This window comes from Plecotus auritus (genome assembly GCF_963455305.1).
Source record: "Plecotus auritus genome assembly, chromosome: X".
NCBI classification, from domain to species: Eukaryota; Metazoa; Chordata; class Mammalia; order Chiroptera; family Vespertilionidae; genus Plecotus; species Plecotus auritus.
Genome location: NC_137784.1, coordinates 119,118,055 through 119,134,965, shown reverse-complemented (window position 1 = coordinate 119,134,965; position 16,911 = coordinate 119,118,055). Strand labels below are relative to the sequence as shown.

General features: G+C 41.2%; 1 protein-coding gene across 1 annotated transcript in view; it reads right to left on the bottom strand.

Moving 5' to 3' along the window:
- The window catches only part of F9 (coagulation factor IX), a 40,375-nt gene extending 24,280 nt beyond the window's left edge, over positions 1-16,095 (bottom strand). The window contains exons 1-4 of the mRNA XM_080653888.1: positions 15,866-16,095; positions 9,883-10,046; positions 9,677-9,701; positions 1,602-1,715 (exon numbers count right to left, since the gene is read on the bottom strand). Of these exons, the coding sequence (XP_080510014.1) occupies positions 1,602-1,715; positions 9,677-9,701; positions 9,883-10,046; positions 15,866-15,953 (391 nt within the window). The 5' untranslated portion in view covers positions 15,954-16,095. The remainder of the gene's footprint in view (positions 1-1,601; positions 1,716-9,676; positions 9,702-9,882; positions 10,047-15,865) is intronic.
- Positions 16,096-16,911: the final 816 nt, after the last annotated feature.

Here is a 16,911-nt window from a genome sequence, read left to right as displayed (position 1 = left end):
ACCTTTCAAATGAAAGTGGCACCTCAGAGATGTTGAACCAATTAACACAACCACAGGAAAGGTAACCCAAGTTTGCCCCTCACTAGGAAATCTGAGGGAATGGGAATTCAGGCCATGTGTACCAGCTCATCCACCTGCATTCACTCTTTTCTGTCTTTTAAAATGTTTTGTCCCTGCCACCTTTTCCTTTTCTTATCTTCTATTCCTTTTTATCTTTTTTACTTCAAAGGAAGATGATCAATGGATTTCTCTTTAATACTGAAAGGATTTCTGAACATTACAGGTGACTTTTCCCCCCTTTCTCAATAGGACACAGGCAGCAGCTTGCATTTCATTTTGTTGTATGCCTTTTTCATCTTTGTGTCAGGTGGATTGCTATAACACTTTAATAGAGTCCTGCTAATTTTCTACTCTTTGCCCTTAGTTATATAACCTGTGATGTTAAATTCTCTCCCTAGGATCACATCTCTATTCTTCTGGAGTTTCAGAGTAGAAAGAAAATGTCATTAGCACTGTGTGCTTTTCACAATCACAATACCAGTAATCTTGCATCCAGAGGAAATAAACAAGTAGTTAAAGGACTTCAGGGATTTATAGCTCTAATTGCCAAAATCTCAGAAAAAATATTCTAGGCTATGAGAGGAAAAGATACATACTGAACCTAAATTTATTATGTAACTCTTTCAGTGTAATCAATGTATGAGCTTAGATTTTTAACATATATAGTAGTTGGTATGTGTGAAGAAGTGGCTATTATATGAGAGAACTGACTTTGCCATACCTCAAATCTGTAGTTGTTTGACTTACACTGCCTATGTTAATAACAATTCAGTCATGAGTTCAGTTGATGGGTTTAGTTTTCTTTGCATTTTGTGGACATTAGTTAGAAGCATGGGTTTAGGTCAGACAAACTGAAGTTCAAATTCTGGCTTGACCATTTACTTGCCTCTGTGATTTTAAGCTATAGTTTTCTCATCGTCATGGAAAGGGGATACTAGTAATGGTACTGACTGCATATGATTGTATTGAGGATTAATAAGTGAGTGGAACATCATTACTTATTATCCACCAAATATTATTACTCAATATAATTTCTTGACCTCATCCTGGAAACTATGACTATAGATAAAATGAATGTTTATAAGCTTTGAAAGTATGTTTTATACAATGGAATATTATTCAGCCTTAAAAAAAAGGAAATCCTTTCATATGCAACAACATGGATGAAACTGGAGGACATTTTGCTAAATGAAATAAGTCAGTCACAGGACAAATACTGCATGATTATATAAAGTGGTTTAAAAAGTCAAAAACATAGAAGCCAAGAATGGGGAAGGGAAAATGGGGAGTTGCTCTTCAACGGGTATAGTTTCTGTTATACAAGATGAATAAGATCTGGACATCTGCACAACATCGTGCCTGTAGTTAATAATACTGTGTTGTACACTTCAAAATTTGTTAGAAGTGTAGATCTTATGTTGTATTATTTACCACAATAAAAATGTATATGTTTTTAAGGGAAAATTATGCTACATAAATATTGCACTTTCCAGTTTCAAAGTGAATTTTGAATCACGAGTAATCCAAAACTAGTTACTTACCTAGTTCACAGTTTTTTCCTTCGAATCCAATTTGACACCAACATTCGTAGGAATTAATGTCATCTTTGCATAGGCCACCATTTAAACATGGATTAGACTCACATTGATCTCCATCTTTGAGATAGGTAAGACGTTGAATTAGCAGATAAATTGTTTAGAATGCTTGGTCCTCCCTGCACAAACTCATGGTGAGGGGAGCCTGATTTTAGGGTCAGAGAAGAACTCTTGACCTGGAATCCAGCCGCTTACAGGGTGTCCCTGGCTTCCTGCATTTCTAAAAATAACCTAGACAAAGGTTCTTAGGCTAACACTGTCCTAAGAAATTACCTTGAAGAAGGCATGTGCATAGTTCATGTAACTGGAAAAGGAAAGGGAGAAGAATGTTTAAGTATAAAAATGTACTTTTTCAGTATATAGTGAGAAGAATTTTTAGTCCTTTCTTATAGAATGGTGGTAGAGTTAATTCCAAATCAAATCACATCACTTCAACAATTATTATTTATACTAGAGGCCCGGTACATGAAATTCGTGCATGGGGGTGGGTCCCCTCAGCCCAGCCTGCACCCTCTCTAATCCGGGACCCCTCGGGGGATCGGGCCTAAACTGGCAATCAGACATCCCTCTCAGAATCCAGGACCACTGGCTCCTAACTGCTCACCTGCCTGCTTGCCTGCCTGATCGCCCCCAACTGCCCCCCCCCACTGGCCTGGTCACCCCTAACTGCCCCCCTGCTGGCCTGGTCACCCCTTACTGCCCCCCCCTGCTGGCCTGGTCACCCCCAACTGCCCCCCCTCCACCGGTCTGGTCACCCCAATTGCCCCCTGCCAGCTTGGTCGCCCCTTACTGCCCCCCCTGCCAGCCTGGTCACCCCTAACTGCCCCCCTGCTGGCCTGGTCACCCCTTACTGCCCCCCCTGCTGGCCTGGTCACCCCCAACTGCCCCCCCCCTCCACCGGCCTGGTCACCCCAATTGCCCCCTGCCAGCTTGGTCACCCCTTACTGCCCCCCCACCAGCCTGGTCACCCCTCACAGCCCCCCTCTGCTGGCCTGGTCACCCCACGCAGCCTGCTGCTTGGTCATTTGGTCGCCCCTCACTAACCCCCCTGTTGGCCTGGTCACCCCACACAGCTTGTTTGGTCATCTGTTCGGTTGTGATGGTTGCTTAGGCTTTTATATATATAGATGTCATACAAGCCTGCTCTATCACAGGTCTTGCAGTGTGAGCTGAGTCAGATATGGTACATCTACTCAACTGGTGGCCTAGGCATGGAGCAAATGCATCTTCTTCCTTGTGATATACATCCTATCTAATAAAAGAGTAATATGCAAATTAACCATCACTCTGCTACACCCACAAGCCACGCCCACCAACCAATCAGGAGCAAGTATGCAAATTAACCCAACCAAGATGGCGGTTGATTTGCATATCCAAGAGCAGAGCAAAGACTGAAGACAGCGTAGAAGAAGGAAGCCAAGCGTTGCAGAAGGGAGCGAAGTTGCAGAGAAGCAAGCAAGTGGGGCTGCAGAGAAGGGAGGGAAGAAGGCGGGGCGGGAGAGAAGGGAGGGGTGGGGGAGAAGGGAGGGAAGCAGGTGGGGTGGGGGAGAAGGGAGGGAAGCAGACCGCCACAGGAAGCCCTATTGCAGGAATCTTCCTGCAACGGGCCTCTAGTATATATATAAAACCTTAATATGCAAATAGACCGAAGGGTGGAACAACTGAACAACCAGTTGCTATGATGTGCGCTGACCACTAGGGGGTGCACACGAAACATGGCTAGCATTGGCTGTGGCAGGATGGTGGAGCAGATGAGCAGGGGCACCAGACCAAGATGGGGCGCTGGTCACTGTCATCGGGGTGAGCCTCTGGTGGTTACTGAAAATTTTTCACGCCTGCACCATGGTCCTGCCTGGCACTTGCACCTGCTGCCAGTGCTGGGCCCACTCGCATCGGCCAATCATACCTGCAGCTGGCGCCCAGCGCGGGTCCTGATCGCTCGTCACTTTCAGTGGGTGCAAGTGGCAGCTGCTGGCCCTGGTCGCCCCTGAAGGCTTTTCCACCTCCCCCTGCTCCTGAGGGGCTATTGGAGCAGCAGCTGCTGCTCACACCTGCTGACAGCACCGGCCCCACTCATACCCACTGCTGGCACCAGCCCCAATCACTGCCTCATCAGTGGGTGTGAGCGGGGCCAGTGCTGTCAGCATGTGGGAGTGACGGCAGTGGGAGTGGGGCTCTGGCAGACAGGGTACTGGGGGCCACACAGGAGTGGCCAGGCAGGGGCTTGGAGGATGGGCTGAGACCTGCCTCTGTGTCCACTGCAGCCTCACGTCCCACATTTCCTTTCAAGGATAATGAATTCATGCACTGGGCCCCTAATATATATATATATATATATTCACCCAAGGGTATTTTTCCATTGATTTTTAGAGAGCGTGGAAAGGACAGGAAGAGAGAGAGAGAAACATTGATGTGAGAGAGACACATCCATTGGTTGCCTCCTGCATGCACCCTGACCAGGGCTGGGGAACCTGCATTCTTCCTTGTGTTATCATTTAACTTTTAAGTATAATATGCAGTTATAGTTTGAAACAATAGAAAAGATGCTAGAAGCATCTGTTACGGCTTAAATATATTCTTTCTATGAGTTAGGTCCCAAATGGTCTAGGTAAAGTGAGAAACAACTTCCAATAAACAGAATTAAAGAGAAAAGTTTCTAAAAATGTCCCTTTTATGTATAGATTGAGTATGTTTCCTTTCTACCTTTCCTAAAGTTTCTACATTTATAGAATTCTTGAAAGCCTTTGAAGACACTGGTGGTAAGAAAACGGGGAAGAAATAGGCAAGAGGGGAAGGAAGGGTCAGGATGAGAAGGGAACCTTTAAGTCAGGTTTCTTAGAGCTCTGCCTCCTTCCATACTTCTAAGGAAATTTCAGGAGAAAGGGATGAATAGGACCAGAAGGTAGATCTGTATGCACTTTGAGCTAATATAAATAACCCTGAAGAAAAAAATGGGAGCTACATCAACCAGATAATATAAGAGAAACAAAACAGTGGAAGATGAAGCTGACCTAAGAATTCAAGAATATGAGAAAAGGGTCAACTAATTTCTAATTATCAGTCATACTTTAGAGCAAAACTCCTTATCATTTAGCATGTAGATCCTTATCTGCTCTAGGGAGAGCAGTAGTATGTCTGTCATATTCTCTGTCAGTAGCACGTATCTACTAGTAGGTCCCATTGACTAAGGACTAATATCCCTTCTTAGAAATAGTTCCTCTCTGGAAAGTCTGCTTGTCCTCTCTGCACCTTGATCCAGTGTGCTTTTGCACAAATACTTAAATTTGTTCCAATTCTATAAAAAAATATGTTATCTCTGGATTATTATTATTGATGTTCAGAACTGTTCTAAAAAATGAGCTACATTTCCACTTTATATTATAGACCAATGGATCTGAATTATTTAGGATGTTTCACTGAAAGGGTCTGGGCTTGCAGCCAGCTACACAGCAACTAATTTGCTGAGACATATCTTTAAAATGAGTGTCATTTTATCCTGCATTTAGTCCTCCTTTGGGTGCTTGTCTGTGTGTACTTTAGGCTGAGGCAAAGCCACAGACAGTAGCAGTCAAAGACAAGGGACCAGATCTTGCCAAGTGAGAGGTTCCTGTTTAAGGCTACTAGATTAGTGTTTAATGAATAACTGCATTTAAATTTGAAGGCTCAGAGGGGTAATATTGAAGGAAAGGGGTTGGCTTCATGACTCCCAAGCTAGGTGACCTTTGACAAGTCTTTTATTCTCCTTAAACCTCAGTTTCCTCTTCTGTGAAACGAGGCTAATAATATTTTATTCACGTGGTTGGTATGATGATGAAGTGTGAAAGACACTCTGTAAACTGTAAAGTACTTGACAGATGCTGGTTAATGTGATTGAATGCTTTATGTTGTGAGTTGATGGTACAGAATAGGGCAGGAGTGAGGGGCCTGTGTCCCTGATGTATGTGGCAGCCCACACAGTGATAACTAGCATAGGCTATTTTGGGGCAGTTAGGAATCTCAGTTGCATGTGAAAAGAGGCACAGAGTTATTATATTTTTCTTTTTGGTTGTTGTTTGTCTTTTATTTTTCTGTGGACAAATCAGTAGCGACAGAAGCATGTCCTTAATGTTTCCCATTATCTTTACCTGAATACAGTAACCACTGCCTATGATTTAGAAGGCAGGAGCCCATCTACAATATATAGGTCTTAAGAGGTACTGACCTACCTTTGCTAGGGGGGTGGTATCTCAGGTCAGGGGGTGGGCAATGAAAGGATCATGGGAGTTTAAATACAGCCAAGAATATTTGGGGGATTTAGGAATTGGTGTATTTTAAAAATATATCACAAGCTTCAAAAATTCAAATATAGTAGAAATAGAGAATGAGAAGACTTGTTTGGACTAACTGTAGGGGAATAACTCAATAGAGAATTGGCATGGTAGTGTTCATTACCAAGGACAAGGAAAGGCAGATAAAGCAAATGTAATGGACGAAACCTTTTCTTCCTCTATGATTTAAAAACAAAAATGGAAGAAATATGAGTTATAAGAATATGAACAAGTCCAGTAATGCCTCCAGAATAGAAACTAGAAATTATAACTGGATCTCAAATTGATGGAATTCAGTGAATTTGCTGCTCAAATAAGTCAACCTGTAAAATTTACACTGTCACAAAATCCTGCTGCTGGATTTTAAATTAACTTTAAAACTTAGTTGGGGGGAGAAACCAAGATGGCGGCATAGGTAAGCACCTAAACTGCTGCCTCGCACAACAATTTCAAAACTACAACTAAAAGACAGAACGGACACCATCCAGAACCACAGGAAAGCTGGCTGAGTGAAAATTCTACAACTAGAAGGAAAGAGAAAAGCTCACAGAGAATTGGAGGTACGGCAAAGGGTCTTTGTGCGCGCAGAGAGGAAGGGCAGCTGAGAGCCTGGCTGACTTTCTCTGGTGGAAGGGGGAAGGAAGCCCCCGACCGCACTGAACCCCAGTTCTGACTGCACTGAACCCCAGTTCCGGGCGAGCCTCTGGGGACCCACACTCTTACGGGGGGCGTCTGGACTCTCGGGCGGAGACTCGGGAGCCAGGGAAGGCAGAGGTCTGAAGGCGCGCGCGTGCCAGTGAGCACAAAGGCTGCAGAGGTTGCCACAGGCTTTCCCTAGTGGAAGGGAGTTGGAGGCTCCTGACTGCACTGGGCCCCAGTTCTGACTGCACTGAACCCCGGTTCCAGGCGAGCCCCTGGGGACCCACACTCTTGTGGGGGGAGTCTGGACTCTCGGGCGGAGACTCGGGAGCCAGGGAACGCAGAGGTCTGCGCGTGCATGCAAGGGCAAGGCTGACGGGAAGCCAAGACTGTCTGCTCTGCCCTGAGACTCCACCCCATCCAAGCTGAGCACAGAGGCTATTGCAATTTGGCAAGTCTAATCCTATAAGGCTGTCTCCAGCACCGAACTTCTCCCAGCATAGACGCAGCTGATCCTTACAGCCAACTGGCCTGGAGGTCAATTCCTCCCGGTAATACCAACAACAATCAAGACTTAATTACAACAAGGCTATACACACAGTCCACAAAGGGGTGCACCAAGAGTGTCCACCTCAGGCTAACTGGGGAGGCCGACCCACTGGGCCATATAGGAAACCTAGCACACAAATTTACCCTACCAACTCAGGGAAGCAGTGAAAATGCGGCGTCAAAGAAACAGATCACAAATGAAAGAAATGGAGGAAAACAAACGACTGGATATAGAATTCAAAACCACAGTTATAAGGGTTTTCAAGAATATCCTAGAAAAGGCCGATAAATATAACGAGACCCTCGAAGATATGAAAAAGGACCAACTAGAAATTAAACATACACTGACTGAAATAAAAAATATTATACAGAGACCCAAAAACAGACTAGAGGAACACAAGAATCAAGTCAAAGAATTGAAATACAAAGAAGCAAAAAACACTCAACCAAAAAAGCAAAAAAAAATCCAAAAAGTTGAAGATAGTGTAAGAAGACTCTGGGACAACTTTAAGCGTACCAACATCGGAATTATGGGGGTGCCAGAAGAAGAGAGAGAGCAAGATACTGAAAACCTATTTGAAGAAATAATGACCGAAAACTTCCCCCACCTGGTGAAAGAAAGAGACTTACAAGTCCAGGAAGCACACAGAACCCCAAACAAAAGGAATGCAAAGAGGACCACACCAAGACACATCATAATTAAAATGCCAAGAGCAAAAGACAAAGAGAGAATCTTAAAAGCAGCAAGAGAAAAACAGTTAATTACCTACAAGGGAGCACCCATACGACTGTCAGCTGATTTCTCAACAGAAACTATGCAGGCCAGATGGGAGTGGCAAGAAATATTCAAAGTGATGAATAGCAAGAACCTACAACCAAGATTACTCTACCCAGCAAAGCTATCATTCAGAATTGAAGGGCAGATAAAGAGCTTCACAGATAAGAAAAAGCTAAAGGAGTTCATCACCACCAAACCAGTATTATATGAAATGCTGAAAGGTATTCTTAAAGAAGAGGAAGAAGAAAAAAGTAAAGATAAAAATTATGAACAACAAATACATATCTATCAACAAGTGAACCTAAAAATCAAGTGAATTAAAAACCTGAGGAACAGAATAATCTGGTGAATATAATAGAATCAGGGGCATAGAAAGGGAGTGCACTGATAATTCTCAGGGGGAAAGGAGTATGGGGGTTCAGGAAGAGACTGGACAAAAATCATACACCTATGGATGAGGACAGTGGGGGGGAAGTAAGGGCAGAAGGTGGGGTGGGAACCGGGTGGAGGGGAGCTATGGGGGGAAAAAGGAGAAACAATTGTAATAATCTGAATAAAGATTTATTTTTAAAAAATTAAAAAAAACCAACAACTTAGTTGGAACAGACTGAGGAATCTCAGAGGAAAGGGGAGTGGGGGTGGGGCAGGGAAAAGTAACCAAAGAACGTATACACATATATTCATTACCTATGGACCACAGACAGTAGGGTGGTGAAGGCCTGGGGTGGGGTGGGAACTGAGTGGAGGGGGCAATGGGGGAAAAAGAAGGACATCTGTAATAATCTCAACAATAAAGATTAAAAAAAACCTTGGTTGTCATTAAAGTTTTGACTTTTTCTTATTGTGGTAAATTTATTTAGCAAATATTTACTCAGTGCTTCTTTACCAGATATTGTTTTAGGTACTAGGAATACATCAATAAACAAAACAATTGAATACTGCTACCAACGTGAAGGTTGCCATCAAGTGAAGTGGGAAAATAAATAATAAATAGTATAAGTAAGAACATTATATGGTACCTCAAATGGTGAAAAGTGCTATGAAAAATAATAGAGCAGGATATGGTATCTAGAGTGAAGGGGTTATGGGAGGGGAAGGTTGAAGTATTAATAGATGATCAAGGTAGGCTTCACTGAGATGGTGATAATTTGGGCAAAGACCCAAATGAGGTGAGGTAGTGAGCCTAGAGAAATCTAGCAAAAGAGCATTCCACATTAAAGGAACAGCTAGATCAAAGACTCTAAAATGGGAGCATTCCTAGAGTGTGCAAGAAGCATCAGGGAGCCCAGGATGGCTGGAGTCAGTGTGTGAGGTGAGAACAATAGGAGATGAGATAGGGGGGAGCAATGAGAAAGGAGAGACAGGGGATTGTGGAGGGAAGTATAGGCTATCATAAGGAGAAGGACATTTAAGCAATAAACATTTAAATCAATCAATATAATCTGATTCTCTACTGGGGATTGAAAACTCTCATTTAGTCCCCAGATGCATTCATCTGTTTTCTTCCTTCCAGCTTCCTGGGGTGGACAGATGTTCTCTTTGAAGCCCTATGGAGGAGTAAGCTTATCTGCCAACTGATATTTCTCATGCTGGCATACCTGTGGTATTCAATCTTGGATAAAAGAATGGAACTTACTTATCTGAGCCCTTTTGACAGAGTTTAATGTATTATGTATTTACACAAAGAAAAAAATACATATTTCTCAAATGTTTCATATACAAGTTAGAGGATAAAATGAATTGCTTACCAACATATTGCTTCCAAAATTCAGTCTATAAAAAAAAGAGGAGAAGTTAATGGTGGCATTTAAAATGTCTTAGATTTGATTCCTTCTCTTTTATAGCATTTATAATACATATATATGAATAGGTATTTAAAAATCACAAAGAGAAGTTTCTCTTTATTACATTTACTATTCTTTGCATCTGAAGGATGTTATGTGGAAATACTCACAGTTTTTTCAGTGTTTTCAAAAACTTCTCGTGCTTCTTCAAAACTGCACTTTTCTTCTCTACATTCTCTCTCAAGGTTCCCTTGAACAAACTCTTCCAATTTACCTGAATTATATCTCTTTGGTCGATTCAGAATTTTGGTGGCATTTTCACGATCAAGAAAAACTGAAATTTAAAAGAACTATTCTTTAACTTTAGGAAAATTAAACATCATGAAAATTAAATACATCTTTTAGGGAAGGTTTTGTTTTTAATCCAAGTAATCCCAAAGCCAATTTATCTTTGGGGCATGGAGACGAAATGTATGATGTTCTCATGATACTGTATACACATGGAGATTTAGGAATTAAAATTCAATTTGACTTTTAGTCAAAAGAGCTCCTGTAATAAAAGGTCAGATTTTCAATCATATTTGAACTTACTTTGGGTGAAAAAGAAAGTTCTTAAATAAGCAGTTAACTTCACACTTTTTGATTATTTGAAAATAGCCAATTGCAGATGTTTTGCAAGGTGATCCATCACCCTTGCTAGGCTGTGTTTTCAGGATACAGTTGCCCAAATGACTTTGCAACAAATATCTCTTTGAAGAACAGAAACCTATTTGTGGTCCTGCTCCAAATGCAACCCCAGGTTTTCTCACTAACTTTAAAAGAAAAACCACTGCATTAATTTTTTTAAATCTTTAGACCCACAACACCTTCAGTTGACATGTGTTGTAGAAAGAATTCCAGTGATATGTCTTTTGCTGGGATTAAGGATGTGGTTTATTTTAGCTATGACTGCCTAGCCTGTAGGGACATTCCTGAGCTCTAGAGGATTGAGATCTCTAACCTAAATCTCTTCCTCCCTCCTTCCCTCCTCTCAAATCTCAATTCCTCTCTCTCTCTCTCTCTCTCTCTCTCTCTCTCTCTCTATATATATATATATATATATATATATATATATATATATATCTTATATATCTCACCTGGAGTCATTTCTTTCTTCAAGAGAATATCTGATACCATCTGAATAGAACCAGGTCCTTATAAAATGAACTTTCCAAGGCATTTTGGGGCTGCTTTCTCATTAACTCCAAAAAAAGATAAGAAAAGAAACAAACTAAACTATATTCCTCTCTTTTCATTGCATCTCTTCACTTTGTGGACCCTTCTAGTCCCTTGACAACCTTACTTTTCTCTTGTTTAGCAAATACTCTTGGGCTTCACTTTTTCCCTAAATTTAGCTTAGACTTCTTCTCTTCACATGCTAGTTTTCTCAGTTCCCTTCACCCCTTTTCAGTGCTGCAATACCCTTCAATCCAAACCACTAGATCAGTGCAGCCATCTGCTGCCTTCCTTCCCTTCTGAGGCAGCTTAGCACCTTGTGAGACAATTTCCAAGCTGCAGGTAGATGCCATCGCATATTGATGCCTCCCAGCCTCTACCAGGCCCTCCTCCCCAGCTAGGCAATTCATGGATTTGGTCCTGGGCACATCTATAATAGCATCTATGTCTGAATCCATTTATAGTGTGATCTAGTGGAAAACAGAATTTTGGAGTCAGATCAGACACACCTGGATTTGAATTTACAACTTGCTGGCTGTGAGATATTAGGCAAGTCACACAATCTTTGAAGCTGAACTTGATATGGGTATACCAGTAGTATTATAAGAATACTAGAGGCTGGGTGCATGAATTCGTGCATTGTGGGGTCCCTCAAGGTGGCCTGTGGGGATTGGGCCCCAGCTCGCACCCCCAGCCTCGCAGCCCAGTAGCCTGGCCTGGTACCCTGCCGTGGCCTGGCACTGCCCCCTCACCATCCTGCCTGTGGGACGATTGGTCAGGGCCAGAGCCGGATGGTGGCCCTGCCTCCTGCTGCCACCACTGTTTGCTGTCTGTGGGGCGATTGGCGGGGCAATCAGGTCCCCACTTGCACCCGCCTTGTCCTGGCGCTGCATGCTCACTTGCCATGGCCCCACTCTTGCTGAGTCCCATCAGGGCCAGCAGTGCCTCCACTGCCACCCATTGCCAGCACTGCATTGCTGATGCCCACCATGTTCCGTGCCACCCCCTGGTCAGCGTATGTCATAGAGAGTAGTAGAACTTCCAGTCAAACAATTTGCATATTAGGCTTTTATTATATAGAATGTACTTCACAGTGTTGTTGATAGGATCAGTGAAATAATAATATGCGTAGGCTGGTATATGTCAGTTATCGCTCTTCTACCTTACTAACTCACTTGCTCTCTTCCTTCCTGGAAAATAAAACTGGATCTCAAATTTATGGGACTCAGTGAATTGGCTGTCCAGGTTAGTTTCTGCTCATGCAGGTGGTCTTAAATAAGTCAACCTGTGAAACTGATAGTCTCAAAATTTTCTCAATTCCTTTTGGCTCTTTAGTGCTCTTTTCTGTAGCTCTTTCCCTTCTTTACTGTCATCCATATAATGAAATGACTTGTCAGTTATCAGCCATGACTTCCTAAAGTATAATTTTGAGTTTATGTATTTCCTGACTCCTCTGAAACATTTCTAATTATTAATCTCTCCCTTTTCAGGACACTCTTTCCATGAAATCACTATTCTGGTTCTCTTCTTTAACTCTTGTTATTCATTCACCACTTGAATCAGTTAATTCCCCTCTTCTGCCTGCCCCTTAAATGTTCAGAGTTCTCCCAAGCTCCATTTTCAGCCTTTTCCCTTTTCCCTCCATCCATCCTTGTCAAGGTCAGAACTGGGGTGAGGTAAACAAGACATTTAGTACACAGAATTGAAGGAGGCACTCTCTTTCAGTGTGTGCAAGTACACTCATGCCCTACCCTAATCCAGCCCTGACTCTTTCAATACAATTTTCTGAACAGTCACTACAACCAGACCCTGAACTAGGTGCCATATATCCATGCTCACTCTCTGGATCCTCATACACATGGTTGTAATTACTATTATTAAACAGTGCATTCCAAATATTTATTTCTAGTCAAATACATCTTCTGAATTTCAGATCTTATTTCCAGCTCCCTAACTGTACATTGCAATGTGATGAAAGACAGCTGATGTTTATTAATGCTTATGATATGTTGGGCACTGGGCTCAGTGCTTTGCATCCATTATTTCATTCCATCCTCATAGCAGTCCCATGAGGATGAGGTACTGCCTTCTCATTTTTTCGTGACTGAGAAAAACAGAAATTCACAGAGGTTAAGTAATTTGCCCCAGGTTACACACTAAAGTGTCACAGCCAATATTTCTACTTTGGCAGTCACATGCACAGTCCATGCTGTTAGGCACTAGGTTGTGTCCAGTAATCACATAAAATGTCCAAGACATACTCTATACACTTTTTCTAAACCTTTTCTCCTCCCATACCAAGATGGTTAAGTCATATCTTTTTTACTTCCTTAATGTTACTTGAATTCCTTTCCCTCCTTTGTGTATACTGCTAATGTCCAGGTTCAGGCTCTCCTGCTTTCCCTGGATGATTGCAGTAACCTCAAGACTGGTCTCCCCTAGTCTTGTAACCCCTTCCCTAAACAGTTGATTAGAATGTTGTCAGCCTGAGCATGCAAAATAACTCATTAGTGGTATTTGTATTTCTGATGATTACACATTGCTTTCTATTGTCCAAACTCCTTAGTTTAGGACTTTAATTATCTGATGGCCTGACTCTGCCTAACTATCCTGCCTGACTTGTCATATTCAATATTCAAAACATACTGAGTTATTGAATATCCTCACATTCTTTGTGGATCTGGATCTTTGCACATGAATGATCCTGTCTGCATAGAATGCCTTAGGTCAGACATTTTAGAAGAGTGAATCTACTCACTTTTTAAGACTCAGCTCAAAATATTGTCTGTCAGGTGTTTCCCCAGGTACTGTATTTCTTTTTCCATGCTCCTTTAGCACCTGGTACACACTTCAGCACATTATATTGAAATCTGTCTTCTGACTTCATGATGCTTTAGGTTAGACTAAAGAGGATAATTTTGTTTATCCCCAAGACCCGAGTACCTTGCCACAGTACCTGGTACCATAACAGTCACTCAGTATTGTAAAGTTTTGTAAAGTATATACATTGAAGTTGTGTTTTATTCATTCCTTTCATTCACTCATTCTGAATGAAAGACAGTTTTGGTCCATGCACTTTACAAAACTGAATTGGTTTCACAGAACAGTTTTGATTTAAAAATCCAAATTGATTCAATAAAACCTAAGAGCAGCAGCCATGAAATTGCAACATCTCAGTAAATCATTCATCAAAACTGCTTTTTAGAAGCCAATGACAATTTAACAGCAGCAAAGAATGCTGCATCAATACTGTCCACCTTAGGAAAATTCCCCTGGCTCTCTCCTCAAGGGCCTATTATCTTTGACTCCAATGACTCCAGAATAACACTGCCTTTCTCCTCAGTATTGTCTGAGGATCATATTTCTAACCTCTTTTTAGGCTTATCTCTTTTAGTCATTATTTCCAAAGCTCTGAAATACCAGTTCCTCTTTTTTCTTCATATCTATCCTTTTCCCCCAACATCTGAGGTCTTTGAGTGATCAGTAGCCCTCTTAAAAGCTCCATCATCTCACCACTTATCCTGAAGGAAGGGCTTGGATCCTTTGTCCTGGTGATCTCACACTTAAGAGGTATTTGTAAAAACTTAGCTTTATGTCCTGCTTTAATTTAGTTTTCCTGCTAAATTTCTTTATTCCTGGACTCTACCCATTTTGCTAGTTTGATTTAACCTTTGCATTCTTGTATCATTTCTGCATTTCAGTCTGACATCATGTCTGGAGTGGGAACCATGGGGCCAGTCTGCTTTCTGTGGATGCTTAGGATTGGCATCCCTGATCCTGGCACTGTCAGCTACTAGATTTGATTATAGTAGGCTGACAAGTAAGTGTGATAAATGCTTCCTGTGAGAACATACTGTTTGTCTAAATGAGGTAACTTCTTTCCTGTGTGCTTTCCTTTGGGGACAGTGCATAAAGTCACTAAAGCTGTGGAAAAAAACAAGTGATCCACATAGCATTAACCAGTTTCTACTCTTCATGTCAATTCTTGGACTGGCTTTGCTTTCCTAAGAACTCGAGTATTGAATTTCCCCATGTATTAACTCTGAGATCTTTAAAATCAGAAATAAAGCAATTTCTTCCTGATCCATGAAAAATTTTAATGATAAATAACAACTTACAAATGAAAAATTTAACTAAAATTTTAAATTGAAGCTATATAATTTTATAGATTTTTAAAATTAAAGGCATGCCTTATTATATAGTGACAAAATTTTGAAATACATCATTTATCCCTTTTTTGTTTTGTGTTGTTAACCTTCATCCGAGGATATTTTTTCCATTGATTTTTAGAGAGATTGGAGGGGAGGGGAAGAGAGAGAGAAAAAGTGATGTGAGAGAGATACATCAATTGGTTGCCTCCCAACCAGGGCTGGGAATCGAACCTGCAACCAAGGTATCTGCCCTTGACTGGGAATCATACCCATGACCCATTGGTGCACTGGCCAACATTCTAACTACTGAGCTACATTGTCCAGGGTGAAATACATCATATATCTTAAATCAAACTTTTTGTGCAGATAAAACCATTCTTTGTGGTTTTAATGTTTCCAATTTTGATTTCAAAGTGGTGAGTAAAAGTAACCAAGCAACAGTTAATTTTTTCTCCATATTTTGCTATTTCCTTGTTAAAGTATTTTCCCACTTTTAATTTTTTTAACCAAGGAGATGGCTGTTTTATAAGAGGAATTACATTGTCAAATCATAAATTCAAAGTGTCCATTAAAAATATACCATAAGCATTGTAAATTTATTTAGTTTTAAAAATTAAGGAGATACATATACCAGAGAACCAGTACTTGCCAACACACATGCTGATTACTAGAATCTTAAACACTGCTGTCAAATCCTATAATCGTTATTTAGTGAAGAAGATAGCACCAGACATTTCTATATCTGAAAGACAAGCATACTCAATATATCTTTTAAAAGGAAACAAACCTGTACATTCAGCACTGAGTAGATATCCTAAAAGACAGATGGTGATGAGGCCTGGTGATTCTGCCATGATCATGTTCCGGCACTGCATAACCTTTGCTAGTCGATTGTGCAAGTAGCAAGGTTGACCAATTGTTCCAAAGTACAAGCTGAACTGTATTTACTTCTGGGAAACAATGTCAGTCTCCCTCAGTGGGTTTTTGGGTTATTTGCAATGGCTTCTCAGGTTAAGTGAAGAGAATAGTCAGTAGCCACCATTAAATTTCACCTGTCATGCCATGGACTTTTGTCCCTGTGCCTGATTTGAGGCTGAAGCAGGAAGTGACACATCATTAAAATAAGGGGAGGAATAATGGCTACAGTTGCTGTGGCAGCAAAATTTATCAGTGGGATCCATCTTTTCCTTGTCAGGGAGCACTACTATCATATAGTTTAAAGATAAAGAGATGGAAAGTACAAAACATTTGGTCACTCTCCTTAAAACACTCCCAATGCTTACATACCTTGAGTCACCCGATGGATCTTTTATGTTCCTTCTCACAATGAGGAGTTTATAAACTTTGTTGTGCCATGTACTCATATTTTGAATCATATGGACCCTGTCTCAGAACACATGTATATATGTGTGAATATATGTATATACAAATATACCTATATATTATGTATATAAATATAAATGAATATTATATAATAGTTAATATATTATGCCAGTTCACATCTATAATAATAAAAGCATAATATTCTAATTAGACCAGACGTCCTTCTGGATGACCTTCCAGAAGAAGCCGGGGCTGTGAGGGAATCCGGGTCCCAGGTGCCAGAGGGAAGCCAGTGCCGACAGCCGGGGGAAGGAAGGCCTACTCTTGCATGAATTTCGTGCATCAGGCCTCTAGTATAATATAAAAGACCCATAACATTATTTTTTATATAATTTTTTCTTTTTTGATTAAGGTATTACATATGTGTCCTTATCCCTCCATTGTCCCCCTATCCCTCCACTCATGCCCTCACCCCCCTGGTGTCTGTGTCCATTGGTTAAGGACCCATAA